Source organism: Enoplosus armatus, chromosome 14, assembly GCF_043641665.1.
Source record: "Enoplosus armatus isolate fEnoArm2 chromosome 14, fEnoArm2.hap1, whole genome shotgun sequence".
Classification (NCBI taxonomy): Eukaryota; Metazoa; Chordata; class Actinopteri; order Centrarchiformes; family Enoplosidae; genus Enoplosus; species Enoplosus armatus.
The window spans coordinates 6,699,754-6,727,648 of NC_092193.1; the positions used below are offsets into that span (position 1 = coordinate 6,699,754).

General features: G+C 40.5%; 1 protein-coding gene across 1 annotated transcript in view; it reads right to left on the bottom strand.

The window, feature by feature from the left end:
• Positions 1–27,895, bottom strand: part of LOC139296194 (collagen alpha-1(XI) chain-like) — an 80,538-nt gene that overhangs the window by 13,719 nt on the left and 38,924 nt on the right. The window contains exons 23-47 of the mRNA XM_070918538.1: positions 26,756–26,809; positions 25,686–25,730; positions 25,243–25,296; positions 25,119–25,163; positions 24,213–24,266; positions 24,075–24,119; positions 23,131–23,184; positions 22,924–23,031; positions 21,908–21,961; positions 19,321–19,374; positions 17,983–18,027; positions 17,607–17,660; positions 17,088–17,132; positions 16,714–16,767; positions 16,512–16,565; positions 15,486–15,539; positions 14,909–15,016; positions 14,050–14,139; positions 11,478–11,531; positions 8,637–8,744; positions 8,397–8,504; positions 7,389–7,442; positions 6,762–6,815; positions 3,216–3,323; positions 525–578 (exon numbers count right to left, since the gene is read on the bottom strand). Of these exons, the coding sequence (XP_070774639.1) occupies positions 525–578; positions 3,216–3,323; positions 6,762–6,815; positions 7,389–7,442; positions 8,397–8,504; positions 8,637–8,744; positions 11,478–11,531; positions 14,050–14,139; positions 14,909–15,016; positions 15,486–15,539; positions 16,512–16,565; positions 16,714–16,767; positions 17,088–17,132; positions 17,607–17,660; positions 17,983–18,027; positions 19,321–19,374; positions 21,908–21,961; positions 22,924–23,031; positions 23,131–23,184; positions 24,075–24,119; positions 24,213–24,266; positions 25,119–25,163; positions 25,243–25,296; positions 25,686–25,730; positions 26,756–26,809 (1,611 nt within the window). The remainder of the gene's footprint in view (positions 1–524; positions 579–3,215; positions 3,324–6,761; positions 6,816–7,388; positions 7,443–8,396; positions 8,505–8,636; positions 8,745–11,477; positions 11,532–14,049; positions 14,140–14,908; positions 15,017–15,485; positions 15,540–16,511; positions 16,566–16,713; positions 16,768–17,087; positions 17,133–17,606; positions 17,661–17,982; positions 18,028–19,320; positions 19,375–21,907; positions 21,962–22,923; positions 23,032–23,130; positions 23,185–24,074; positions 24,120–24,212; positions 24,267–25,118; positions 25,164–25,242; positions 25,297–25,685; positions 25,731–26,755; positions 26,810–27,895) is intronic.

A 27,895-nucleotide genomic window follows, 5' to 3' on the forward strand; every position in this document is an offset into this window, starting at 1 on the left:
GTAATGATCAGTATAGAGTAGTGCCAATGTTTCTTTAACAGGTATCAGAATCTGAATCATAATCAGATATTATTCACCAAGTACATGTGGATGAGGATTTTGTTTTGGTGCAGATGACATCGAGAATTAAGATAGCAATTAAATAGAAAAATAATATTATGAATAATGAAAAAGTAAATAGTAAAACAATTGTTAATAGTGTCATATAAATATGCACCAATAATATAGGCATGTCAGACCCATATTGCTTGTTGTTATTATTACTGAACTGAAAAAAATTATAAAAAAAAACATACTGCATGGGAAACAAGCATATACAGTTTTAACCAGCAGAAATGTAGTACATCTGAAAGCATCCTCCACAGACTTCAAAAACATCTGTCAAGTGGCTGGTGGAGTTGCCAAACTCAGCCACCAGCCAAAACTTCAGAACAATCAACGCAATTTCCCACCTCACTGGGTTGTACGTGAAAACAATATGAATCGCTGCAACAGAGAAAAGTCACAGAAAGAGCTATACTCACCATTGGCCCGACGTCTCCATTCTCTCCCTTCTCACCAGGAGGGCCGGGCAGACCCTGCAAAGAAGACACATATTCTTCAGAACAAAGAAAAAAGTCGTGTGAGGAGGCAGCACCTGAGACAACACCGCGCATTACAAAAAACAGGAGCATAAATACATTTTTGCTGCTCATTAAAAGGTGCTTTCAGATGATGTGTATTGTTATACAGTAGTGGGCTTTAGGATGCAATGTGATGGAGGATGCATTTATACAAGCAGAAGCCATGAGGGTAAACACACAATTAGTCAAAAAAGGACACCTATTGTAATTAAAGGGTATGGGATGCTTGGGTATAATCAGCCTGTGTAAATTACAGGGTCTGAGCTCCATCCATCTATGTCCACAGGAAAGTGGAAACAAAGGGGACAGCGCAGACGGTGCACATTATTATTATTTTGGGATTCAATCATGTTCAGCTAAAACTGTTTGAATACAACTTGGGAAGGTGTATCTGCAACTTGCTCTCACTTGCTATTGTAGCTTATTATTTGTTGTGTTAGTTAAGCTCCGATGATGGAGCATGCATAATCAATAGGTGGGCAGAAAGCAGCGGTAATGATGAGTTGCTATGAAATCACAGTGACGTGGATATCGATCATTGAGTCACATACGTGTAGTTTCAGCCCATTTTGTTGATTTACTGTACCTTTGTGATGGCAGAGAAGGCTAATTTATAACAGATTGTGACTGGGACTTTCGTCACAGTAATAAAGCACGAGGGTAGTAAGAATGGAAAAATAAATAAAGCATCAACTTATTTCATGTATAATGTTTCGGATGTGACGGGCTCTCGATCAATCCTGGACTTGCTGGGCTTCTTTGTGAAATATACAATACTTACTGAAGGATTAGAAGGGTGGAGATAAGGTAAGGTATTGTGAACAAAATGAACATACACAAACTTAAATACACACACAACTGCTCTTTGGCGCACATATCAGAGCAAATCAGTAAATGTTTACTTTATTTTAGGATTTGGCATTTTCCCCCCATTTTTCACACCAGCCTTGAACTATAAAGGACACTATGGTGCAATCAAATCTGGTATTTACTCTCTTCTGCGTCCACATCTTAACCTCTTAATCTCAAGAACTCATCCGCTCAGCGAGGAGTCCAATATTCCACAGCAAACACAGCCCCGAATGATGGAAGCCTTTCAAAGCGAAACCATTTATTCCCCATAGTCAAAATAATTAATGCTACAGATAATTGCATTGAAGAGCTGAGCTCGCAGTGGCTGCTGCCATCTATTGAAGGGCAGCTTAGCCAAACATAATTAAAAGAGTGGAGATGGAGTGCATTATGCCCAATTAAAAGCCAATTGCACTTAATAACAACGTTATCTGGCCCTATTGACCAGCAGGGCTTCGCTCTAATTTCATCCTCAGTGAGTCCTTGGATAATTGACTTTAAGATATTCTAAAATGGTCCGTTTCTTTATTCATTGCCACCAAAGCAAGTTTCTTCAACTTTAGCTCATTGGCTTAAATGATGCTCTGCCCTTTTGCTCTTCTTTCACACTGTTGCACAAGTGACGGTTAGGAGATAATAGTAAATGTTAAAACATAGTGTAACAGTTGCACAAGAAGAAAAGAGTGATCCAGTCAGTTAAATGACTCAGCAATGTCAGTTACACAGCAATGTCTACTTAAAGTTTGCTAACGTATTTGCATTTTATTGGTTATTGTGTCAACTTTTCTTTTGCAAGAGGAAGAATATGCTCCTCTCTCAAAGGTTACATGGTGTCATTTTAATAGCAAATATGAAAATGGCTGCTGTACTCTGTGCATGATTACAAGAAAAACACTTTCTATAAATCAATGAACTTCTACCATTAAAAACAAGATAAGTAGCCACAGATCAATGTGTGTTTAAGTGGAAAATAAAACTGCGGGTCAATTATTGATAAAAGCCCTCAAATATCACTCTTCTCCGCTTTCATATGCATAATCTGTGTTTGTGTGGGCGGGGTGTACTGGTGGCTAGACAGACAAAGCAAATGTGTCCTTCCTGGTATCAAAACTTGAACAAAACCCCGACTGCTTCAGAGTTGCTGCCCCTCTAAATTCTCTAGGAAATTAATACTGTATGTGTATTGTAATATGTCTATTATGAGACATATTTGCAAAAGATACATTGATTCAAATATCTGATCAAATACAGCAGCTGGTCTCTTATTTGGGCCTGGGAGCACTGCAGGGAAGCGGTTTACTGCATGATAATGATGTAGTCTGAGTGGAAAACCAACAGCAGTCTCCCCTCTACCATTAACACTGCGGCAAAATGCCAAATGCAAAATGTTAGCAATGGTGATGGATCTTTAGCACTGTCTATGCGAAGGAAAGTCCTTGAGGGGGGGAAAAAGCATTATTTGCCCAGGAGCAATACAAAGTGTTATTAGGAGCCGAGGCTGCATTAATAAATTATGCACTGTTTTGATGTAATGTAAATGATGTAAAGAGAGATGAAATGTTGTCGGTTTCAGGGGTGTGGGGAGGAACCCTTTCTGCTCCGGTTGACTTTGGCAGAGGAAGAACGATGTGCATACCTACTAGGCTGCGTTCAACGTGATCTGGTTGTCATGTGTTCAGAGAATGATTGAAAGAGAATCAACATGTGTATAGAAAAGATGCAGATTTGATGCAGACAGACCTGCAGTCCGATGGGTCCTGGTAGACCGGGGAATCCTCTGGGTCCTTCGTCTCCTTTCTGGCCAAACATACCCTGCTGTCCTCTCGGTCCAGACTCACCATCGCTGCCCTGTGGGAGGTCAAAGTTCATTACATCGAAACATCTTTATTCTGATCCCCATTAGCCGGAGCTAAAGTCCACAAACACTCATGTCTATGTGGAATTTCTCTTACGGGATTTCTTTGCTCTCTTAATCCTTTTCAAGGTTATGGAGTACATCCAAGATCACATGGCAGGGGGTGGGTCGATGCCCATATTCAAACACAGATTAGGACGGACAGTTACCTTAAATGCCTTTTCTGAAGGTCATTTTATGGCAATATCACCCATCCATCAATTCTCTACACCCACATATTCTCGCTCAGGGTTATGAGGGGGCTGGAGCTTTTCCCAGCATGCACCCTGGGCAGGTCAACAGTCTATCTCAGTCACACACAGTCTATCACAGTATTTTGAGTGAAATGCAAACTCTAAACAAAACAGTACAAGGGTGAGGCAACAGTTCGAGCCACTGATCCACTGTGCTGCTGGGAAACAGCAGCCAGGTTACCAAAGCTCCTCATCAGGGAATGCAGCATACAGTATAGTATAGCCACAGGGTTATGGTAAAGAGGGTATGTGAAAGATGCTGACTTCATCTGTGAAGTCAGTGGTGCACAGGGCTACAGAGGATAGAAAGGGCAGACTACAGGGAAGGAGTGAAGTGCTGACAAACTGGGAGTTTTCAGTTCAAACGCATGTCAGCACTTGAAAGTGCTCGTGGAGCTCTCACTGAGCCCCGGGACATGTAGGCAGCCTCAGGCGCTGGTACTGAATGCAGAACAGTTTAGAAAGAAATGTTAGGTGATTACAGGTAGCGTGAGTACAGCTTTGAACTGAAGAGTCTGAGACAAGGTGGACTAAAGTTTAGACAGACTTTAAACAAAAAAAAAAAGTCACAGCTAGTTCCTCAGGGAGATGGGAATCAGAGATGTGTGTGGTGGTAGAGTGTTTGAATTTAAATGCTGCTTTACAAACCTAAAACAGTTATCATGGCCAAAATGTGAAGCGTGGTTTGTTTGGCTTGCGTCTCTTAGTTAGTGAAATGTTCCAACAGTGGAGAATGTCAAGTATTTGGCAATGGGTGGGAATGGGTTTTAAAAATTAAATTACAGTTACATTATAATTCATCATTAGAAGTTAAAATAGTTAAATAATGCCAAATATTTTGTTAATGAAAGGACTCCGGCCATCCAGATGATTCGAACAGAAACTTCTACGTAAATCCTACGTATCCCTGAGCCGATGTCCAGCAGATCAACCTGCCACAAGGAGGCACTAGTCTTTTCCTTTGCAGTAAAAGTATATTCTCCAGAACTGACAAATCACATTCTGAAAAACTGGCTGCAAAAGACCTGCAAAAATATGTGCATTCAACACACGCTGACGTTATAATTAGAAAAATGCCTTCTTAGCTTTCTTAATCATGACAAGTCAATGTATTACGTGTAATAAAACCTGCCAACTGTGAATGTTTAATTTTTCAAGACTCTGTAATAACTTTGGCATGGGTCTATCTGAAATTGGAAGTGTAGTGCCGAGTGTATCGTACCTGTGGGTATAAGAGATGCTTAGGCCTGGGGTCACCACACACATGCTGAGGTAGGTGTAATTTATGTCTCACCTGAAGTGCATCTAACTTAATATATGTGACGATTGCCCCTAAAACAAATCTAAGAGGCTATTTTAGGATTTTTGTTTGTCTCATCTTATGTTAGAAACTAAGTTTTACATCACAAAAATGGTGTTTTCTTTCTTAGATGAGGCTAAATCATAAAACACACTTTATTTGTAAAAAAGGATGTTTACCACATCCTGATGAAGATCAATAGTGCCCTGACAAAGAGTGTTTCATTCCAACTGCTTGACCTTAGTTTTATCTTGAAGACAATGCTGGCGACTGTGCTGTTGTAAACCTCGTTAAGCCTTAGCTGAAAAGGAAATTGAATCATTTCTTTTTCCCTACGAACACCAACATTTTTTCCTGGATTGAGAGGTGGGGTAGATTGTTTAGTCAAAATTGATAACAGCATTAGGACTTGCAATAATAAAAAGAGGGCAGACAATGTAACTACGCAGCACGAGTCAGGTCTCAGTTATGAAGATATGAATACACATGAGCAGACTGACTCACCAGGACAAACAACTATTAAATAATTTGTTATTCAGCTTGGGTGCACTACCTGCCCGCGGCAATCCATCTCACCAGGTCTATTGTAGCCCCCACAGAGCCCTGCAGATGCTGAATTTTTGCTAGAATGGTTGTTAAGGCCTGATAATTTACAGCAATGAGCTGTTAGTTGCCCTCAGGCCGTCAGCTATTGTAGAAACAGGACTGCTCCTGTTGTGTTAATGAGATGGATGAGTAGAGGATATTCTGCAGCATACAAGGCAGCTAAACCTGGTGCCACATAAGGTAATACATGGAAATGATTGGCAGCTACGTGTGCCATGGTGGTTTGTGAGATTGTTTTGTAACTGGAAGGTCACAAGTTTAATCGTATTGTAAGAATCGCAAAGCAATACTAATTCCAAATTTGTAACTGCTAAAGGACACGCTGTTAACAACCATGATGACAAAACTCTTTGTGGGGTATCCTGATATTAATATGTGGCCTCAAGTAAAAGTCGTGATTAAAATGAAATTTGTGTAACATTACAATGATAAAAGGATGGGGATTCTTAAATGAATGGGGACTGCAGCCAAAGGTTTTTGGACAGCAGAGGCTAGAGTAAAAAGTAATACTGCGTGCATAATGTATCCCTGGCCTGGCTGGAAGAAGCACTTAATTTCGGCCCATCCAGGGAATAAAACATTGTTTTTTAAATCAGGCTACCTTGTTATATCAGGGGTCTCCAACTGTGTGTAAACACTGTAACAGCTCATTTAACTGATTATCACACCATCAGCCAGAAACGGTAAACTAAAAATAAAAACCTGCTTAAGTACACATTGCACTTGATGGAAAATGGTTGGAAACCACCAAATAACAGGGTCTAGTGCTGCAATACCAGATATGATTCTGTCACTTTGTGATAACACTACATGGCCGAAGACAACTAGTTAATAAGCTCTGCCCACAGGCTTTTGGTCCAATTCCAATTTCTGTTTTAATTCATCAGCGTCACTGTCTTCATGCCTTGAACTGGAGTAAATATTTCAAACTTGATTTGCCATTTTGTTTTTCTGACCCAGAACCCACCATGGTAAGCAGGGGGTACCATTAGGAGAACAGCACTTACACTTTTAAGGCATCTGAAATGTTGGAAACGAAGGAATTTTAAAAATTCAATATCTTCCAAATAAAGGTTGGAAAAGGGAAAATTATATTTGGAGTAAATAGTGGTGTGCATGCATCATTTGCTGCTCTCTTTTCATTTCATGTTTTATTCCTGAATATGGCATCCATTGATAAATGTGAACTGAGAGTGCATAATTATATTTCACAGGGGAAAAGCGATACTCACAGCTGGACCAGGCGCTCCGACCACACCCTGAAGACCGCTTGGGCCTGGTGGACCCTAAAAACACAAGGAACAATGAGATATTGTTTATTGTTTATTGGGATCTCCATTAGTTCTTGCCCTGGTAATTGCAGTCTGACTATTGGTATACACAAGACAGACCTGCTGTTTTCATTTACACTAGAGAACAATGGAAGTTAAAGTAAACAAGTGCATGCTAAAGCTGTTCATCCTCATATAGACCGTCTACCTGAAGGAGGAAAATATAGGAACATATTACATTTATTTTAAGAGATGCTTCTGATGACTAAAACCAAAGTCAATTGAAAAACACAAATGTTTAAGACGAGGACAGAGCACACTGGTATTTTCATTGGACACTAAGTAACCATTTAGGAAACATAGCAGCACTTATTTTTTTATGCTGCAGACTGTTTGGTGCAAGATAACCTAAGATGAGTCATTGCCAAGTAACCAAGTGCTCTTTGATTTATTCAGCTCAGAGAATTCAGTAGCTAAGATTAGTGTTCTTTACTCAATTAGCACGGATTATCATTCAAAACTCAATGCCTTACATAAAAGGAATTATATAAAAAGTAATAGAGAGAGAAAAACAAAAAAGAGACTCACAAGTTCACCCTTGTCTCCTTTGCTTCCCTTCTGTCCAGGTCCGCCAACTTCTCCCTGCGGTGCAATACAAACAGCAGAGCTCACATCTCTCCTCTCCATCTTAAAAGGCTAAACTTGCCTCCCATGTTTAGTCAAAGTCTAATATCTTAAAGTGTCACCTTTACCACGATCGGGCAGTAAATATTTCGCAAGAGATTCTAATTTGATTGGCCCACACAGACCCTGGGCGAGTGTTTGCGATTAATTGATTGGCTCCCTGTCTAACCCCATTGGCTCTATGATTGACAAAATGGTGTGATAGAAGACGTGACTTGGATCGGAGAGGCATGATGGTTACAAATTCAAAGATGCAGATCTGTGGTTCAGTGTATCCGCTGTGGATGTGGGATTTGTTTCTTTTTGTTTATCTGTTTGTGTTCAGAAATGTTTTAATGCTTTCAGTATGTGCTTATTTTGTTTACTGAATGCAACAATTTGATCATATTTTCTGTCATTGTAGGCTTGAGGCCAAACAAGCATTTGTTTATGTGCAGTGTGTGTGTTAAACGTTGTATTTTCTGAATATGTACACTGTATATTAAGACATGCATGTTTTGACATTGGAATACATGTTTAATGTGGCAACAGTGCAGAGGCTTATGTGAAATAACAACAACAGAAGTATAAAAATACCAAAGACACAAAGTAAGAAGACATGCCAAGAAGAGCATGTAACTGCCACACATTTCTGGACAACTTGTGAGGATACTGACAGTTGCAGACATGTGTTGTATTCTTTGATGTTTTTTTGTGTTCCAGAAAACTTTGTAGTTGAACGAGATTGTTCAGATCTCATTATGAACGAGCTGATGGTTACAGATGTTGAAGAAGAACTCTGAGGATGTCTCCATCTGTTTTATCTTTCCCCGCGTGCAGTATGTGTTTTTGTTTTAAACTTAACTAATTCTCTGAGGTTGATATTTAAATCAGGGGTTACTAGTATTCCAGTGCGTCACATCTTTACTCCACCTTGTCACCGTCCTCTCCAGGGGGACCCTGAGGACCAGCCGGACCGGGAAGACCAACAGGACCTTGAATGCCGTCACGGCCAGCAGGACCCATGGGACCTTTCTCCCCCTAAACACAACATTCATCACATTGAAAAGTGTCACATTGCCAGCAGTCAAGCCAACATTCTCCTCAGACTGTGCAGTCTATAGAGGCTTAAAGCAGAGTTTGACTGAGTGAGAGTTAGACAGAAATACTCACAGGGCCGCCCTTTTCTCCAGCAGGGCCGGGTGGTCCTTGGGGGCCATTGCGTCCTGTCAGACCAATGGGACCTCCAGGGCCGGCAGCACCTCTCTCTCCAGGAGAGCCCTGTCACCATAGAACAAAGACCCGTCAGTCATTGCTGCATTATGTGGTAGCTAACTAGAGAAGTCAATGTCCTGCAGAAATGCCACAGAAAGTGTGCTAGGTTTAAATTGAAACGTGAAAACTCTGACTTAGTTTCCTAAATATATTTGAACAAATAAGCGTCACTGTTTTTTTAAATTTTCACAGAACAATACCCAGATTTTAAAAAAGAGACTTCTTTTATGTGCCCACATAACCAAAATGTTTCCCTCTACACAACGACACATTAGAATATGTATAATTTAACCTTCTTATTTGATTGTTATTTTTACTTGACTGCTATAAGGAGCTGTAACAACAATAACAACATCACCTATGAATGAACTTTAATAAAATCCTATGTAAGAACAGTAATAAAAGTATATTGACCCTGCTGTCAGCCTCAAAGCTTCACTAGGATGAGAGCCGTGCTGATGAATTCAGCTGCTTTCCTCTGCCAAGGCCTTATGGAAGGTCTGACGGTCCCATGTCAGCGTGTCTTATTAAACCCTGCTCTTCACTACTCCCAGGCGGGTGCTCATCACTGCGGCCCAAATCACATAAACTGTGACTACATCTTTGATCAGCAGATCATTACGTCTGATCCTCCTACCCAGGGAAGGTCTCAGGCTGCTTTCAAATAAAACATGCGCATGTACACAAGCCAAAGATTCACCCTGACGCGCACACACACACACACACACACACACACACACACACACACACACACACACACACACACACACACACACACTGATTCAGCTGCTGATGTGAGCTGCCACCTGGCACTCATATGCCTGGCCCATTTCATGACAGACATTGCCGGTGACACACACACACGCACAGCTCCAAACTGTCATCCCCAGCCTGCCAACCTGCACATACAGTCACACACACACACACACACACACACACACACACACACACACACACACACACACACACACAAGTTTCTTTGACTCACATAACTTCACATTCTTTCTTTTTGCTTCCGTTCCTCTTATTTCAGCCATGTTTTTCTCCCACACATGTGATTCTCTGGCTAGAAATCAAAACTGCGACACAAAAACATGCAGACACACAACCAAAGTTTGTGACTCAACTTGTCGCATTCATCCTTTCTTTTCTTTTGATTTTTTCTATGCTGTTTCTTGGTTTGTCTGTTTCAAACACACACACACACACACACAGTCTTTCCCATAGCACAACAGCAGCTCAATCTCCGGCAGGAAATCGATGGAGGAAAATATCAGATCTCTTGTGTGCGTGGGCATTGCACACCGGCCTCTTTTTCAGGGAGTTTTTCCAACACTACCAAAACAGTCTATCACATGTTTTCAGCCAATGGCTCATTTTCAAGCCAATTTAAGAAAACGATCTCATTTCGCAGTGGAAATGGTTTCACTCATTCAGAGAACACCCCTCTTCGCGCTTTCATCATCTTTTCATCCGTGCTCTGCATATCCGCTGTCATCTAATCTGGTGTTGCTCTGTCGCTGGTGAGCAGGGGCAATTATCGGGAGCCTGCGTTTAACGCTTGAACAAAATGTCAGACAGTTCAAAGCTGCCTGTCAGTCAGCTTTCTGTACAGATTCACCACCGGAGCTCCCGAGGCTTTTCATTGCATATATCGCTAACTGAGGGGCTCAGAGACAAAGGCAGGAAAAAAGTGCCCCACTTATTTATGGATTACACTGCCACTCCCGCTCCTTTTCAGGGTCCTGAACTATGTGGGAGCAAGTCAGATTCAACACAGCACAGTATATAAATACAGCCACAATATCTAAGAGGACGTCTTCACGGTTATTAAGGGTGAATCGGTGATCAGTGGTGCAGAAGATGCAAAATAAGTACCCATAATCACAGAGAAAAACATCATAAGGGTATTATGTGTGATTAATAAGTTTCTCTAAAGGTTGTAGTCATACAAACATAGAAAAGGCGAAAGCGAGACACAAACTTCTTCCATCTGTGCCACAACAGTTGCTATAGTAACTACTAAATGCAAGAGGAAAGCATCTCCGACCAATCAAGTTAGTGGGATGAAACAAGTTGTTGTTCAATTAGGCAGTGAAGCAATGATTAGGCCATGCTTCAAAGTGATGTTGTTGTTTATTTCATACCTAAGAATTAGCAGTTCTAAAAACACCATAAATCAAGCAGCAAATTGCTTTTATTAAACTGTAGTGCACAAATTCACAAGCCTCTTATTTTAAACTGCTAAAAAATCATCTTTGTAAAACTGACATGTTTATCTTCTCCTAGGCAATATAATAGGAAAACAAAAACACAATAAACGTTGGTATGAGAGGTGATTCCCAGTTAGATAAATGACTGATTGCGTGATCATAGATATATTGTGTATCTTACATGGGTGCTATCCATGTTATGACAAAAGAAACAGGGGGGAAAGTGTTCAATGTAACCAACTAAGTAAACAAAGTAAACACATTGAAAAATGACAATTAATATTGCAATGTATACTCATATTGAAAAATATCTTTTTAACTATTGTAGTATTGATTTCAACCCTACTGCCCCGCCCCACACTGCCACCCTCCACGCTACACTTTACATTGACTGAATGCTGCTGAATGACCGGAGAACGGAGCCACGCTCAGCATGTGCAACTCCATTCTCCAAAAGCACAAGTCACTTTTTACTGCAATCTCTGTGGCAGGAGAGATGAGGTAACCATAGTAACGGACTACTTACAATGGGGCCAGGGGGACCCTGAGGCCCTTCTCCTCCCTTTAAGCCAGCTGGACCCTGAAAGCAGAGGACAGGAGAGGGTTAGATCTCATTCACTGCGGGCCGTCGCTCAATGCCATCCAAAGAACAGTAATCACAGCTGTCAAATGGGCCTTTAAATGTTACCGTGTTTGTGTGTGTGTGCACGCGTGTGTGCATGTGTAGATATGTGTCTAATACCTGTGTATGTGCATGTGTATTTGTGATCTTTATACAGTGTTAAAAGCGGAGGAAATCTTTTTAGTAGTATCTCTTTTTGTATATTAGTGATGAAGTTATCATTACCAAAAGATATAATGAAAGTTGATAAAAGTTAGATCCACTTTCTTGTTTTAACTCTTAAGAAAAGTTTTCTAAACTCTACAGTATACCCTCCAGATTTAAGTACATGAAAGCAAAGGCCAAATATGCAATGTGCTTTCTTTGAATCTGAATCTCGCCGTGTTATTAGCTCCCAATTTACTGAGGCAGCAGGTCATTAAAGGGTCAGTTCACCTAAAACACAAAAAAACATATTTTCTCAGGTACTTCTACTGGTACATAGCCTTGCAGATAACTTTGGTTTTATTTGACTATGTTTAGCAATATTAGCCTAGAAGATATCTGTCACCCCACTAAAACTGAGGTTAATGGGATTTTGTTCATGGTGCCCATAGTGATGAAAAGGTACATTTAAAATATCCAACAGCACAGATTTCTTTAGAATTACTTTCTACCAAAGAAATAGTCCATATGAAAACTCTTGATGTTGCTGCTGAGTTTTGAGCTCCACAAACAAAATTCAATTTACATCCATTGCATTGAGGTGGTGATAGAAATATCAGAGACGTACATCTTGAAACCTGAGCACATAAAACCAAAACTATCTTCATGGTTAGATAACACTGGGTGAGTGAGGAAGTAATTGTTTGGGGGGGGGGGGGACCAACCCTTTAAGCAATCAGGCATTCTGTTAATGAGCTCGGCAGGTGGGAGTTAATTAGATGGATTTGTATAAAATCACTCAGAAAATTAATATTAAAATAATAATAATTTAGTGACACTGCACAGAAATACTCCCAAGATTTCAAAACATTTACTTAGGCTCAGTTCAACTCCACCATAAAAACTGGTGCTTACTTAATAAATTAAGATATAGCCTAATCTGTAGGCGTTTTTAGGAAATGACAAAGCACAGGGATGGCAAGGTTGCGGTCTGCGGTGGCCCGTAAGTTCAAGTAAAGTCCATCTATCTCTGGACCCCTGTCATCTCCTCGAGATGCCGGCCCTTGAATGGCAATGCCCGTGCTGCTGAATCACAACACCAGGAGGCTGAGATTGCATATGGAAAACACAGTTCACCAGAGGCAGTAAAGACTTTCATTATAATAACTAATTTACAGGCTCCGACAGAGCCAGGGGGTGCAGACGCTGCCAAGCTGGCTCTCTCCAGCTCCCCGGCTTCCGCATTTCACCTCGATGCATTAGAAGGCTGCCGGACACACAAAAAGTTATTTATTGGCTCGTATATTGCTACTGTGGCTTTCCTCAAGACGAAGAGATGGGATGAAGGGTGGGTGTGTGTGTGTGTGTGTGTGTGTCTCTCTATGTCTTTCCAAAAGAGAAAAATAAACTGTGTGTGTTTGTACCTGGAACTCTCTCTGCAAACAGAATCAGATGAACTGTAGGTTCTTGCTCATACAACAGGTGCGTACACGCTCATGTTTGTATGTGTCTGTGTGTGATTGGATGGGATCACTTTAAGTGGAGTGGGAGGCTGTATTTGCTCGTGTACTGTGCGTGTGTGTGTGCTGCCGTTATGAAGAGAAAGCCATCTCCCTGCACACATGGGACAAACATAACGGTGGTAATAAGTCTGGGCAGTGCTGTCGTGTGCTCTCTTAATGGTCAGCCTTGAAATGAGCTTCAGCCTCAGTCCCTCAAGATGATCTTCAGTCAGCCTCTAACAGCCATCCACTTTCACCTTGAACTTTTTCTCACCCACACCTACTTCTTTTGAGAATTAATTCGGGCTACTCAGCAGGCTAGAGTGCATATGATGCACTCACATAGTCGTGGGTTTTAATCATAATCAGAGGGCTTTGACTCATCCTCCAAACAAAAACAAAATAGGGATTCCTTAAAGAAAATCATCTGTAACTAGAGCAGGTATAAAAGTGCTCTAAAATGCCTCTAAAATGCACAGACTACAGCTAATTACTCAGACATTTTGCTAGTTAAAATGCTTTGCCAAAGCCACATTGACCACAGAATACAACCTACTTCAACCTTGCTGAGATTAATGATGATAAAACATGTCAATATTGAGTCTGGCTCAGTCCTCTCCATTACTTCTATGTTAGCCAGTGCTGCACCTCTCAGTCAGGTCCACTGCCAAGCCTGACATTTGGTTTAACAGCAGGTAGTTAGCCTAGTAATTGGGGTTTGGAGCTCAATTCAACTGGGTGTGTGCTCAGGATGTGGGATGACACACTTCTTATGTTCACATGTGTATGTTTGCATGAGTGTGTTACTGTGTGGGTGGTCTGTGTGTTACCATGGCCCCTGGAAGACCTCTAGCCCCCTGGAAGCCCCTCAGGCCGGAAGGTCCTGCCTTGCCACCAGGACCCTGAGGACCTGGATCACCCTACAGAGGGAGAACAAATAAAATCCACTTAACTGACATCTGATATGCCGTCAGGTAATCATTAAATACAGAATTGCTTTAGGTGAAAATGAGCCGAGCTGCATCTGTGAGAATGGCAGAGGAAGAAAGTCAGAGACAAACAATTAAAGTGATCGATCTGCTTGATAAAAGCTGAAATTATTGTTAATGTGGTAACAACAGCAAGTGATTAAGTGAAGAGGAGATGTGCCAAATTTTAACAACCACGAAAGAAATAATGAAGACTAGAATACAGCAGATATTAAACAAAGGCACCACATCTATTTTTTAATTGTTTTACCACTGTACCTCAATTTCCCTGAAAACTATCATACTATTATTTCAGACCTTTGTTCAATTTTTAATCTTTTGAACCCATTTATTTTTAATCGGTAAGAGTGCAGTTTTGTTAAGGTGGAAATAAATGGTCTTAAAAAGTCTTAAAAAAAGAGTTTTTCAATAAAGTTCCTATTCTGGTGTGAGTTGTTAAAAGAACAATGACAAAGATTAAATTGCAATAAAAATAAATACACTGCTGAAGAACCTGGTATGACTTCAGATGTTATTGCAGTTTGATTTCAACTACAAGATAATTGGGTGCAAATTTGGCTCAAACTCAAATCTTTATTATGCTTTGTTCTCCCAATAACTAATATTAGAATAAAATACAATGGGTAGTTCAAGTGTAGGAATAAAGAGGAAAATGAATTAAAAAAAAAACAAAACACACACACACTACATGCTCATTTACCTTTCCACCCTCTTTCCCAGCAGCTCCAGGTAGACCTTGCTCACCAGGTGGACCAGGAGAGCCTGGGTGTCCTCGCTCTCCACTGGGTCCTGTCTCTCCAGTTGGGCCCTGACAGAGACAACGGAGACATATTAAGTTCAATGTGCTATAAAAAAAAGTGTCCTCACCTGTGTCCTATAAGAGAAATTATATTGACACAGAAGTAGTATATATGTTTTTAGGATATTTCACATTTGATGATACAAACAAACAAATCATACTTTTTTTCTGCCAAATTTGCCAAACTTTTTTTCTATTGTAAATGGAAGTCTTAATGAGATGGAATAATTTATTTTTAGCCCACGCCTCATTACTTTTGAAAGACAAGAGATCGCACTGAAGGCATCCAAAATTATTTTCAAAACAATTTGATGCATCTTGATTACATTCTGTGCAAATGGGCATTGTTTTTCAGGATTCAGCTGTTGTTACAGGTACATACTTGAATTTCAGTGACTCATTATACTCCAACAACAGACACAGCATAAGTGAGGAGGTGAAATCTAACTGTAGCGGTGTACGTTGCTGTATTATCTACCTGTGGTCCAACCACCCCTCCAGGTCCCGGTGGTCCTGTCTTTCCTTGGAAGCCCTGAAGGGGATAACAGAGATAATGTTGACCGTACACACATAGGGTTATATAGTAATGCACTGTCTATTGTGTGCTACAAAGTATGTGAAGTGTCTGAGCCAAACAGAATATCAGTATGAGCTATGTATCAAAATGCATTTCATTACAAGTCCTGCAAAAATGTACTTAAGTAAGTACGTATTATCAGCAAAATGTATTAAAAGTATATTATTATATTAATATTATATGTAGTAAATGTACTTAGTTACTTTCCATCTCTGTTCAGACAGGTAGATCATTGCATTGGCATCAAGAAAATGACACTTGACTCCAGACAGTTACAAAGCATTTACCTCATGAACAAACAGGTTGATTTGTACTGCACAGTATTCTCAACCTATTGGCTAATATTTCATTTTAGAGATGAATAATATAAACAAATCTTGTTTGTGTGGAAATCTTTGCAGTAAACAAGTTGTTATAAAAACACACTGAACGTGTGGCGCATTACGTAACTCAGTGCAATTCACTCCAACTTTACTGTCATTGAAATAAAGTTCATGTACAACAAAATATGAAAATTGCTTGCTCTCAGTATGTGGTAAGTTTTGGATACTTAATTAAAACAGTTTTGCATAAAGAATGTTACTATATCTACTACTATGGCATCTAAAACTAATTAGATAGTACTGAACTGTGTATATGGAGAGTGGATATCATCAAAGGCCCTCATGACTGGTGGTGTCGTGATCAGCAATCAGATCAATAATCTTGGTTGAAATAAGTGCATAAGTGCACTAGATCAGCTCAGCTATATTGCAGTTCCCATATTCCATTTTCTGTTCATTTGTATGCTATCTCAGTTATCCTGTTCCTTCCTGTATTTTTTTGTATATCTGAGAGACTGAGTAGGGAGTGAGTAGGTGCTGATGCATCATGTTCAGGATCAAGTGGCACAACACAATCCATTCATGGACGAAACTGCCCACTCACCGTCTCCCCCCTCTGTCCGGGATGACCGGGCAGCCCATCTTTCCCTGGTGGGCCCTGGGGTTGAACAGGTAGACAGTTCAGAAAAATCAAGACAACAGGTCGTATGTGTGTATTAATATTTAAAAAGCTTTTATGAAATGTGTCAACATGGACTTGTTGTGGACGATGCTTACAACCAGACAGTTTGACAGCAGCTACTTACATTGGGTCCTTTAGGTCCGGGGAAACCGACGGGTCCCTGTGGTCCTTGAGGTCCCTTAAATGAAAAGAAAATGAAAAGAGTGAGCAGAGAGAAGATTGGATAAGAAACACAACACAACTTTTAAATCCAGCTTTCTTACTACGATTGCTGGGAAAATATTTAGCCACATTTTTATTAGAAATTTTTGGAATATTTCAGCAGTTTCAGCTTGATGTAGAGTAAAGTACACAGAACATACATTTATAATTGTTTATTGTTAAAGTTGAGTTACGATTCAAGCACAATATACCTGATGTACTTTTGCTGTTACTAACTCAGCGCACAAAACCTTCAAACTTTCAAGAGCCACAGATCAAAATATATCTGAGACTAACCCTCTCTCCTGGCGGGCCAGGAGGTCCATCATTGCCTGAGGTGCCCTGAGGAGAAAGAAAAGGCAGAGAGACGTTGACAACTTTGTCAAAACTGTCAATATATGAAGTGTGAATAAAATATATGCAAAGCACTGACTCTGAGGGTATATAACAAGCCTGTTTGCACTTTCACATTTATATTTCTACATATGTTTGATCGAGACGATTGAGAATTATGTTAAATGACTGATATATTATTTTTATTTCCTGCATTTCATATGTGATTTACAACAGACAGACTGAACCAAAACTGTGTGTAATATGTTGAACACTATGTGACATCATTGCCATATTTTATTTTATTTTTTTACATAGCAGGTAAATGTTACATTTGAACCACTGATTTTGTTCATGTTCCGTTCACTTTAATGTACTTTTTCTATAGATATTATGGAGATATATTATAGATATTAAGCATGCAGACATATTCATTATCATTGGCCCCTTCATTATGAATTCTAAAATGGCCCTCACTCTCACCTTTGCACCTGGCTTTCCTGTTGGTCCTCTAGCACCACGCCCACCACGTGGACCCTATATACACAGTATATAAAACAATACAGAAATGGTAAGAGGAAAAAAAAAAAGCATTTCCAGTATTTTGTTCGATAATAGGGAACATAACAAAACAATGAAAACAAAAACACAGAAAGCAATTGTATAAATGGCAAATAATCAATGTCTAGTGCCTTCTCTGCCCACATCTATGATTCCCCACCCACTGCATATCCTCTTCAAGAGACAAGAAAGTAAATCCCGTACACAACTTCACAAAGGCAGAGGTTTTCATTGGAAAACAATAAATCATTTATGTGGAGGGCTCGTGGCAGAGTTGGCAGACGATTGAAATGCCTACCGTTGGGCCACGTTGGCCTCTTGGGCCCGCTTTGCCGGCGATTCCCTGAGAAAGAAAAACAAAAGCTGTGATTTAGTACAATATCATTCCTTGTACCATCAGCCAATGTAAGTACTTTTTCATCTCTTTTTCGAAGTTTAAGGTAAAGCATTTATATAATAACAAATACACTCAAACATCAGACAGACATAATTGCTGAGGGGGTTTGAGTGAGGGACGAAACAGAACCATCTGAGCACCTCTGGACAAAAATAAATAATCAAATTGCTGCAGTAAGTGGTTGCCCACAGGCACTTGACAGCTTGAGCTACCTGTCAGTTCTAGCACGTCGGGGCCAGGGGTGTCTCCCTCTCAGTGTCTGTCTGAGAGCAAAGACGAGCTTGTCTGGTCAATAATAACCCTCTCCACCATTCTACAACCCTCCATCTGTAACCCTTTTCAACTGGACCACTCTGCGGTTACACAGCTGAATACAGTTGCCACTCCTCCCTCGAAAGAAAAGAATGTGGACACCCTTGTTCTCTCACTTTTTGTATTTTTTGTATGTACATGATTTGGGCTCAGCTCCTTAATCATAATCAAGGGAAATCTTAATGCTGATATTTCAGGCAATAGCGTGCTTCAAGCTTCGTCGTAAACGTTTGGGGATAGTCCTTTCCTGTTGAGATGGTTTTCAGAGTTTGATGTCAGAGAACTTGACTGTCCTGCACAGAGCCCTGACCTCAAGCCCATCCAATACCTCTGGGATGAACAGGCGTTATCGCCTAACATCAGTGGCCGACCTCACTAATGCTCTTGTGGCTGAATGGAAGAAAATCTCTGCAGCCAGGCTCCATTTTTTCGAATAAGAAGTTCAACAATCACATGATTGGGTGTTTACATACTTTGTAGTGCAGTTTGTACACAGTTGGGTTATAAAAACGGTGATGTACACATTCTACATCCAAAGGGACATTTTAGAGATTCATTAACATCCATTAACTTTAATGTTGACATAGTTGATACCTAAACTGTACGCACAACATATCTTTCTGTCTGTCTGTTGCTATAAAGCCCCTTAAGGCAAATTTGTCATTGTGGTATTGGGCTATATAAAAAAAATGTACTTGACTTGACGTATACTGTGTACAATCACAGTACAGTAAATGATATAAAGCACTGACAAATTATTTTAGCAACCTTTCTCAGTCAGACACGAACCACCAAGACACACTGACCATCCTGTGTTTCAGTATTCTACACCATCTACACTGAATCCATCTTCTACACAGGAAGCCCCCCAGTGACCAAGTGTACATGCCTTTAATAAGACAGAGAATAATGATTTTTTTGGCTCACCCTTGCCCCCTTCTCGCCATTCGCTCCGGAGAATCCAGGGAAGCCATTGGAGCCCTGCAAGACAAGTAAAAAAAAAAGAGAAAGAAAGGAGTGACAGAAAGGGGAAATACATTAGAGAGTTGGAGGGTATAAAATAAGAGATGTCTACCAGTAACAATGTGACAGAGGCTGAAGAGAAAATACCACCATTCCTTTTGTGCTTTACTGACCCCAGCTAATTAATAGAGAAACTGTGAAGTCCTAACATAAGTACTGACATACTAGCCAGCTCCTTTTAATGCTTAAGAGGAGCCCAAAGGGATTGTCTCCTCCTGGCCACTTAGAGACTTTCTGACACACAGACAGACAGAGGTGCTGTTAGGTTGTTAGCACAGTTAGGAAGCAAAATAGGAAGATAAAAAAGGCAGTGGGAGCAAATAAAGACAAAGGAAGGGGAAACTGCAGATCCCCCTTGATACCCATCAGCAATTTAGTTATTGGACTTTCGCAGGCTGTGCCCTCTGATAGTGACGACGGTGCCAGTCAAACAAATACCAGGAGGGAAATCACGGTTAGATGAATAAAAGGAGAGTACCAAGCAGCTTACCAATACAGGCTCACTTTATGCCGCATTAGGTAGCACAAATATATATATTCAACAAATTTAGGTTCAATATTTCTTTGCCTCAGCTGCACTACAAGGTCATGTGCATGTCTGGGTGTTTTGAGACTAAAACTGATACAATGCACATCTATAGTGCTCATTACCGCTCGCATGCATATGTATACGAGGCATAATACTGTACAGTATAAACAAGGGCACCACAACAAGGCAGTGTGGGCAGAATTGCAAAAGGTAAGCAGCCCAACATTGTGGAGACAGCAGGAAGGGAAATCTATCCCGCTTAATTTGTTTTTCACAGAGGTGCAGTTATGGTAAACTTGAAAGGAGAGCTGCTACTGGACAAGCCTGACTTGCGCCACAGAAGATAAGACAGTCCACTGACGCTATTGCAAATGGCATCCAGAATTAACGGTGTGGGAAAGCTGTTAACAGAGAGTGATGGGGTGCAGCAGCCAAAAACACAGCCAGTGGAGGGATTCATGCACGGGCTGATCGAGGCGGATAAAGGCTGCACACGGGCCAGGACTTTGACCCTGAACCCACTCATGAGGACAATGTGACTTTTTATAACATTGATGATACTGTGCAATGGGAACAGAACTTGAAATTTTATGAATCAAGGAAAACACTTCCAAAAAGGGATATTAAGTTCATGTCAAATATAAAGTATCTTTAAAATGATAGATTTGTCCAATCAAGGCATCTTGATTATAAGTTAGTAAGGGTTGCTTCATACTTTATTTTGACTTTGAGAGAGGGTGTCACAATTTTTAAATGCTGGATGTCTCATGTTTTTGAAGAAAACTCTTCAAATGCAGGCTATAAAGAGGAAACTATGGCACTGTTTATACCGAGTCAGGATGCCTTTATTGTCTCTCCAAAAATGTCTTTATTTTTTAAGCATATAGAGTCTAAAAAGAAGATCTGATCCTGGGCTCCGCTAGGAACCTTTGTAGGCATCCTTCGTTTAAAATGATTTATATATATACAAACAAAGGAATATCCTTTGTGTCTTTGCCATCGCCGCATACTTTCCTACATATTTATTGGACTGATTCCACTGGTGAAAAGTTGTGTTCAACAGTAAAATATCCAGTAATTAAAAGAGGTAGTGCTTGCAAATTACTGGAAAGAATACTGTACATTGGAATTGTAACTCGTATCTTCTTTCCTGTGTGTCTATCCCACTTTGTGTAATTTGTCCAGGTCTCTTATTAATTTGTGCGCCCTGCTCAGCTCAGCTCAGATCCTGCTGACATTAACAGACAGAGCCGGAGACTTGCCGATCTGGATGTTGTGAGAGGAGGTGTGTCTGACCCGTCATATCAGTGCCAAGCTGTCAGTGCTGACAGCAGCAGAGAGGAACCAGCTGCAGCAGCACATCTTGATAGTGGAGCCGTGGCACAGTGGCCAGCGCTACAGGAATGCAAGACTGTTAGATAATGCCTGGAAGAGTTTAAGGAGGAAGGACAGCTGATGACTCCAGCAGGTGACCACGCCACTTAGGCTTCCTATGACAGTTGTTGCAAATGTACAGCGGGTGTCTACTTGGGTTTGTGCTTGTGTGAGTAAGATTTAGACAGCAAGTGAGCAGATTTTGAGAAGCCATAAGAGAGCAGGTTTAGATTTGAGTGGATGTTGATCAGACAGACATGGACAGAGGGTTATGTAGTGACTGAGAGAATATATACTCATGTATAGTAAACATTCACATATGTATGTACAGGCACATGTGAATTATGTGCACAGGCAGGCAGGAATACGTGCACACATAAGTATAACAGTTTCACAGTGAAAGGCAGTGGAGTCAGAGATTATCCTTTTTTTCCACATTAGTTGGCAAATGTCTCCTGAACGCTGAACTGCGTTTGACCAACACCTACAGCTGGCCCTGACCTCTGACCTCCCATTGGAGCGGGGGTTTGCACACTAAGAATTTCTCTCCATTGACCAGGTGAGTACATTATTAGTCTCAACACACACCTTAGAGCCTTGTCTGCCAGGGTACCCAGGCAATCCAGGGACTCCAAGTTTTCCCTAAAAAAGGAGCAAAGGAAAAACAAAACAAAGACGATGAATTCTCATTGTGTCACCAGAGACATCGCTGGAGACTGCGGTAAAGTTCACGGAAGCATTGCAAAAAGCAATAAACTTATAACCATAAAATTTTACTTCTAGTGTGGGAAATTTTTTTAATACCACGTTTATGGACATGACATCATCTGTGCAGAGGCTTTTCTGCCTTTAATCCCAAATGTCAATTCACTTTTGGTCCATTTCAGTCATTAAGAAGTACACGGAACGTGACGTAACTACCCCGTGTGCTTTAAACTAAGGTCAAGTCATATATTTTTATTTTTATTTCATTATTATTAGTCTAAGACTTCTGACTCCAGTGCTGGTAATTTGCACTTCTACTGTACTGTTGCACTAATTTTAAGCAAATCAGGAGGAGGATGTCAGTAAAATGTAGAATGTGTAATTGATATAGCAAAAGTAGCATTGAAAGGGGAATTGAATTACAGTGTCTCTCTCTGTCTTTTTATTTTATTTAATTTTTACGCAATTCCCATTTAAGGTTGCTTATTACTCCTGTCTGAGATCATTACTGTGCTTCTATGATGTGATTTTAGCCACACAATGGATTGATCCAAGCCTATTTACTGTATAAGTAAACAGTCCATCGATCAAAACTCTGCTAAAGAATTATATCTCTTTAAAGTCATCGCTTATATTCTAATCTTTTAATCTGAACATCTTGTTGTAACCTTTAATATTCATTTGTTAGAGTGTAAATAACCACGAAGCAAGGTACTCTGTGGCAAGATCAAAGCTCCATGGAGAAATGTTGGCAAGATAAGCCAATTAAATGGGACTGTTGCGGAGCTGTGGGAGGAGGAGGAGAAAATCTTAACTTCAAGTTTATCAGGACTTCATCATGTCGATAAAACACATGAAAATCCAGTTTTACAATTCAGTCTCAAGTATTGATTATTTACCTTCTCTCCAGCTAATCCTATGGGACCAGCTTCTCCGTTGGGTCCTGACTTGCCCTTGGGGCCCTCGGGGCCGTCCTCTCCTCTGTGTCCTAGTACACCAACCTCACCCTTGATGCAAAGAAAACAAATGTAAGTGTTATTGTCTTTACTACCCTGTCACTCTCTGCAACTGCAAACAGCATATTCTTTTTAGAGATGATCAATCACCTTGTCACCCTTGAGACCCATGTCACCTTTGAAGCCAGGGAATCCATCCTCTCCCTGAAGATGAAAGAGATAAAAGGCATCATTGTTGAGAGCTGAGCGTTTTATCCAGTATCACAGAGGCAAAAAAGAGTAATACTGAACACTGAGGGAAAGTTTATCATGGCAGTCTTATAGTTCTATGGGCAGTCAAAGGTATAACGGCTTGTTAGGATAGTTTAATACTGACACCTAGTGGCCACATAAATTAAGCATTCACTTAAGCAGTTTTGAAGTTACGTCTCACTGTCTGTCTTTCTCTCTGCGTTGTACTACTGACATCTGGTGGTTGAAATTCAGAATGCAGTTTTCAGCCTTTTCCCAGGGCACTGATATCATTGTTTCATGACAGCTGTGTTCTCTGCATATTACATACTGATGCCAATTTTCTGACATATTCTTATGCAACATAATAAATCATAACACAATAAAACATGATAAGCATTTAACCTAATGTGTAACCTGGGATTGATAAAATGCTCGTCCCACAGGTTTTTCTTGCAAGACAGAAGTATCAAAGTAGAGGAGCTTGTAACAAAATGCTCAGTGTTTTTAGGTAATCTCTGAAGAGCTTCCAATTTTCTGACAATTGAGAAGAAAGCTGAAAATCCAGTGGCAGTGAGGTAGCAACAGGCGAAATTCAACCACAGCAATCCAAGAAAACAACGGCAACAGATCAATCACCCTACAAATGGCCTCATTCTCGTTTAATGTTCCACACTCCATTACAGCTCAGTGGCATGAGGACTTAACTGCCAGCCTGATGGGCCTCTAAGAGCTTTCCACTTGCTGTATTCCAAGGAAGCCTCATTTGAGACGGAATTACAACTCTGATGTGCCCCTTTTTTTAGAGGAATGACATCTGTCAATCATGTTGAGGAAGAAGAGGAGACTGCAGAGGTGTTTACCTTTTCTCCTTTGCCACCTTTAAGGCCTCTAATTCCCTCGGCACCCTGGAGAGAGAAGGAAACAACGTCAGGATGAAATCCAGGGAAAATGGAAATTTATATGGCAGGGTGGCACTGTATGACTAAGATAGCGCTTACTTTCACACCACGAGGCCCAGGGTAGCCGATGGATCCCATAGGACCAAGATGACCCTAAAAGATAGAAAAAAGTGTCACTATTTGTATGCGTTAACCTTTACTGTAATGTGTCTCTGCTGTATCAGATAACTTCACTAGAGATGCTTTCATTGATTTCCAATGATGTCCTGATGTTTTTATTCAACAGTGAACCCTCAAAAAGCCCCTGGACAAAGTTATGCAATAGCTGCTTGAATTTAACCCTAACTATTTTTAAAAATTTAAATGAATCAACTATTTGATATTTCTAGTATTGAAGAGTTTTTTGAAGTTGACTGTTCTTGGTCCTGTATTGTGCATCTTTTAATTAACACGGATAACTGTAAACTGATATCCAAACTGAGATTAATACATAATATGAAGCTCAACTCGAGCTGCCTCTGCAGAAATGGATATATATACGTACATGCAGCCAAACTGTCTTGTACAAATAAAGGCATGATTTTAATAATTGCTCTCATATGTCTATTGTTGTCTGATTAGCTCATCTGATTGTCTGATTTCTTTACAACTTTTTGGTGCCAGCTCATTGCAGTTCACCATATGGAACAACAAGGTGACGAGGCAATCACAGAAAATCACAAGATTAGCCAATTACAGGGAGGAATGAGTGGGTCAACTTAGTGTATTCTATTTCTGGGACAGCTTTAGACAGATATTATCTAAATTGGGTGGTTATATTCAACCTCACCCAACTGGCACACTACGTAGGCTAAACAAATGCTAAATTTAATTTTGCAAAGTCTGCCTGACCCAGCCTTGTTCCCTGAGCAGTGACACGTTTGATGAATCTTTGAGAACAACTGCAATCACATACTTTCCTGTGAAATCCAAATCCAATAACAACGACTACTACATTATACTTACAGCTGCTCCTTTCTCGCCTGCAGGACCTTCTTTTCCTGGGTGACCCTGTAAAAGAAGATCCCAGAGATTTAGTTGGTATTTTGACTGATTGAAAATTAAAAAAGGAGACAGGTGTGTTACTTACAGGAGGGCCATCAGCACCAGCAAGACCAGCCAAACCTTGTTTCCCTTGAGGTCCCTACAGAGAGAAAACAATAGATAAATAGATAGACAGATAGATAGATGGATAAATGCACCCTTCATAGTCTATAACAGTATTATGAAGTCTGCCAAAAGTTCATCAGCCTGAAATATTATTAAATATCCACAAAACCACAAACAAAATACTTCCAGTTAGACAAAGTAAGTGCTTATGCAGGAGTAGGTCTATGGTAATATGTAGATAGTGAGTGTGTGAGTGCATGTCTGTGTGTGTTTTAGTGTGTGGAAGCCAGTAAAGGCCTACAGCCTAAGACAGCAGTGTGTCTGCAGAATCACTTAAGAGGTCTTGACTGAAACATTCACTTATCGGGGCAGCAGAGTTGTGGTGGGAGGACTGAGGGGTGACGGCGTTCCCTCTTTACTTACTTTTTCACCAGGAGGCCCGATCGGACCTTGAGGACCAACGAGACCCTGAAAGACAAGGTAGGTAGATAGGTCTGTTATTAGTCAGTCAGTCAGCCTTTTCCTTAACCAGCCTTACATGACATTAACACAAAACGAAGAACACCTGTTTTGTGTGTGTGCTGTATTGGTAATTTGCTTATTTTGTAATATATTAATCTTCCTTTTACACTTGTTGCTTAGCTACTTCATACCCATTATTCAGATCTGTTCATTCAGCTGTGCAAAGGGAGGTTCGTTCTTTTCTACAGTCATTTTAAAGTCACACATCTTGCAGACTTCTTGAGAATTCACCCCATGAAGAATAAAAAAGTCATTAACAGTTAAAATAAGCGGGCTGTGTTATTTTTCTATGGGCCAATGCCTTCGCTGGAAGGCATCAATCTGCCTCTGGCCAGGTATAACTAAAAAGAAGTTATTTATTCAACCTGTATACCATCATGACAGGTCCCTACTAATAATTTCCAGGGGAATGACGCCATCCTATCCAAGCCGTGAGCGTCAGCAGGACTGAAAATCTTACCTGGCAATGGTCATTTAGCCCTGGCTTCAACATTGAGTGTACTGTTTTGTATTAAAGATGAATCCAAAATGGAATATTTTTCACTGTGGCACCAACTGGACAACGTAATCGGGTTAAGTGCTATCAAATCAGTACAATATGTCTCATCTCAGCAGGACAGAGAGGATGTTTTTCTGCTTCGCGGACGCAGAGAAACAGTGTTAGCGAACACTTGTAAAAACTTAGACTGCCCCATAGAGCGTCTGCGACTTATGAAATAAAGGATGGAGAGAAAGAAGAAAAAGGAAGGAAAACATGTCTGCGAACGTTTGATTAAGAAAACAGGAGTGCGAGTGATCATCTGAGTTCATAGTCCCCCCCCGTTGCACAATGTTACATGGAAACAAGGATGGAGCATGAAAAGGACAGACCGAGGCAGAGAGCAAGAGAGGAAGGAGAGACCAAGTGATCAGACAGGGTTAGGAAAAATAGATAGAAACAGAGAGAAAGAGAGGAGGGGAAAGAAACTTACATGTGGACCAGGCATACCCTGTTGCCCAGGAGGCCCTGGCTCTCCTTGTGGACCCTGTACATAACAAAGAAAAAGTACGGATGCAATAAATATTAATATATTTATTTACTTACTTATAAGCTTTTAATCTGCATAGCTATTGAAAAATAAATATTGATCATTCAGATAATTTAGATGAATTTATATACAAGAGCAATGAGGAGCAAACCATAAAGAATCCTAGCATCTTTTGAACCAATGTACTTGATGTTAAGAATTCTCTTTTTTATGGGAAAATGTACATTTTCCCCATCAAAACTGTGATACTGGGTTAGTGAAAAGTTTGGGTGACATTGCATGGATAGATTGGTTGAATTGGCTTTATCCAATCCATGACAAGACTGTGTACCAAAATTGCAAATGGTGGGGCTCATGAAGCAGAGCTGTCTGTTTTCTGGCCTTATCAAAGCCAGTCCTAAAATCTGGTAGCTGGTCAGAGTCGAAGTTTGGCTATGAAATACAGCTTTCTCTAAATACATGCTCTGGGGCAACAGAGCCATCTGGGTATGGATTAAGGCTAACAATACTGACTGGAATGGGGGGCTGTTTGGTATTTCTGCTGAGATTTAGTGTGTCACAAACCAAACATATACAAAAACAGACAAGACCCTTGTGAAGCAGTCGGCTCCAGCTGTTACAACAAACACCAAAGACAAATGCTTGATTCAGAGAAGTTTAGGTTGCCTGACTGTGATTGTTAGCAGGGCCTTAAGAGCAAAACGCAAAGGTCCAAATGTAGTCAGTTAAAACATTTGTTTTTTTAAAAACATCCACATGTTAGAGGCTGAGTGAGTATCAGGGTTTATAAACCCTTTGGGAAGCTCTACTACTGTCGATACTTTCAAGTGTTCTGCTTTGATGTTTGGAAAATGCCGAGATCAAATCTAACTTTGGACAAATGAATGAGAAGCACACCATATTCCTATTGTTTTGTGTCTTTTTAACAGCTGCTTATGTCTTTGGCTCAGTGACTCAGTCACCACAGACAAATGTGTGGGCACGTCCAGCTGTCTTGACCAATGATCTGTTACTCTCATTCAGACGTCCCACTGAGACCCACCAGGAAGGTGAATGCGTGATGGGACCACGCACAGACAGGCT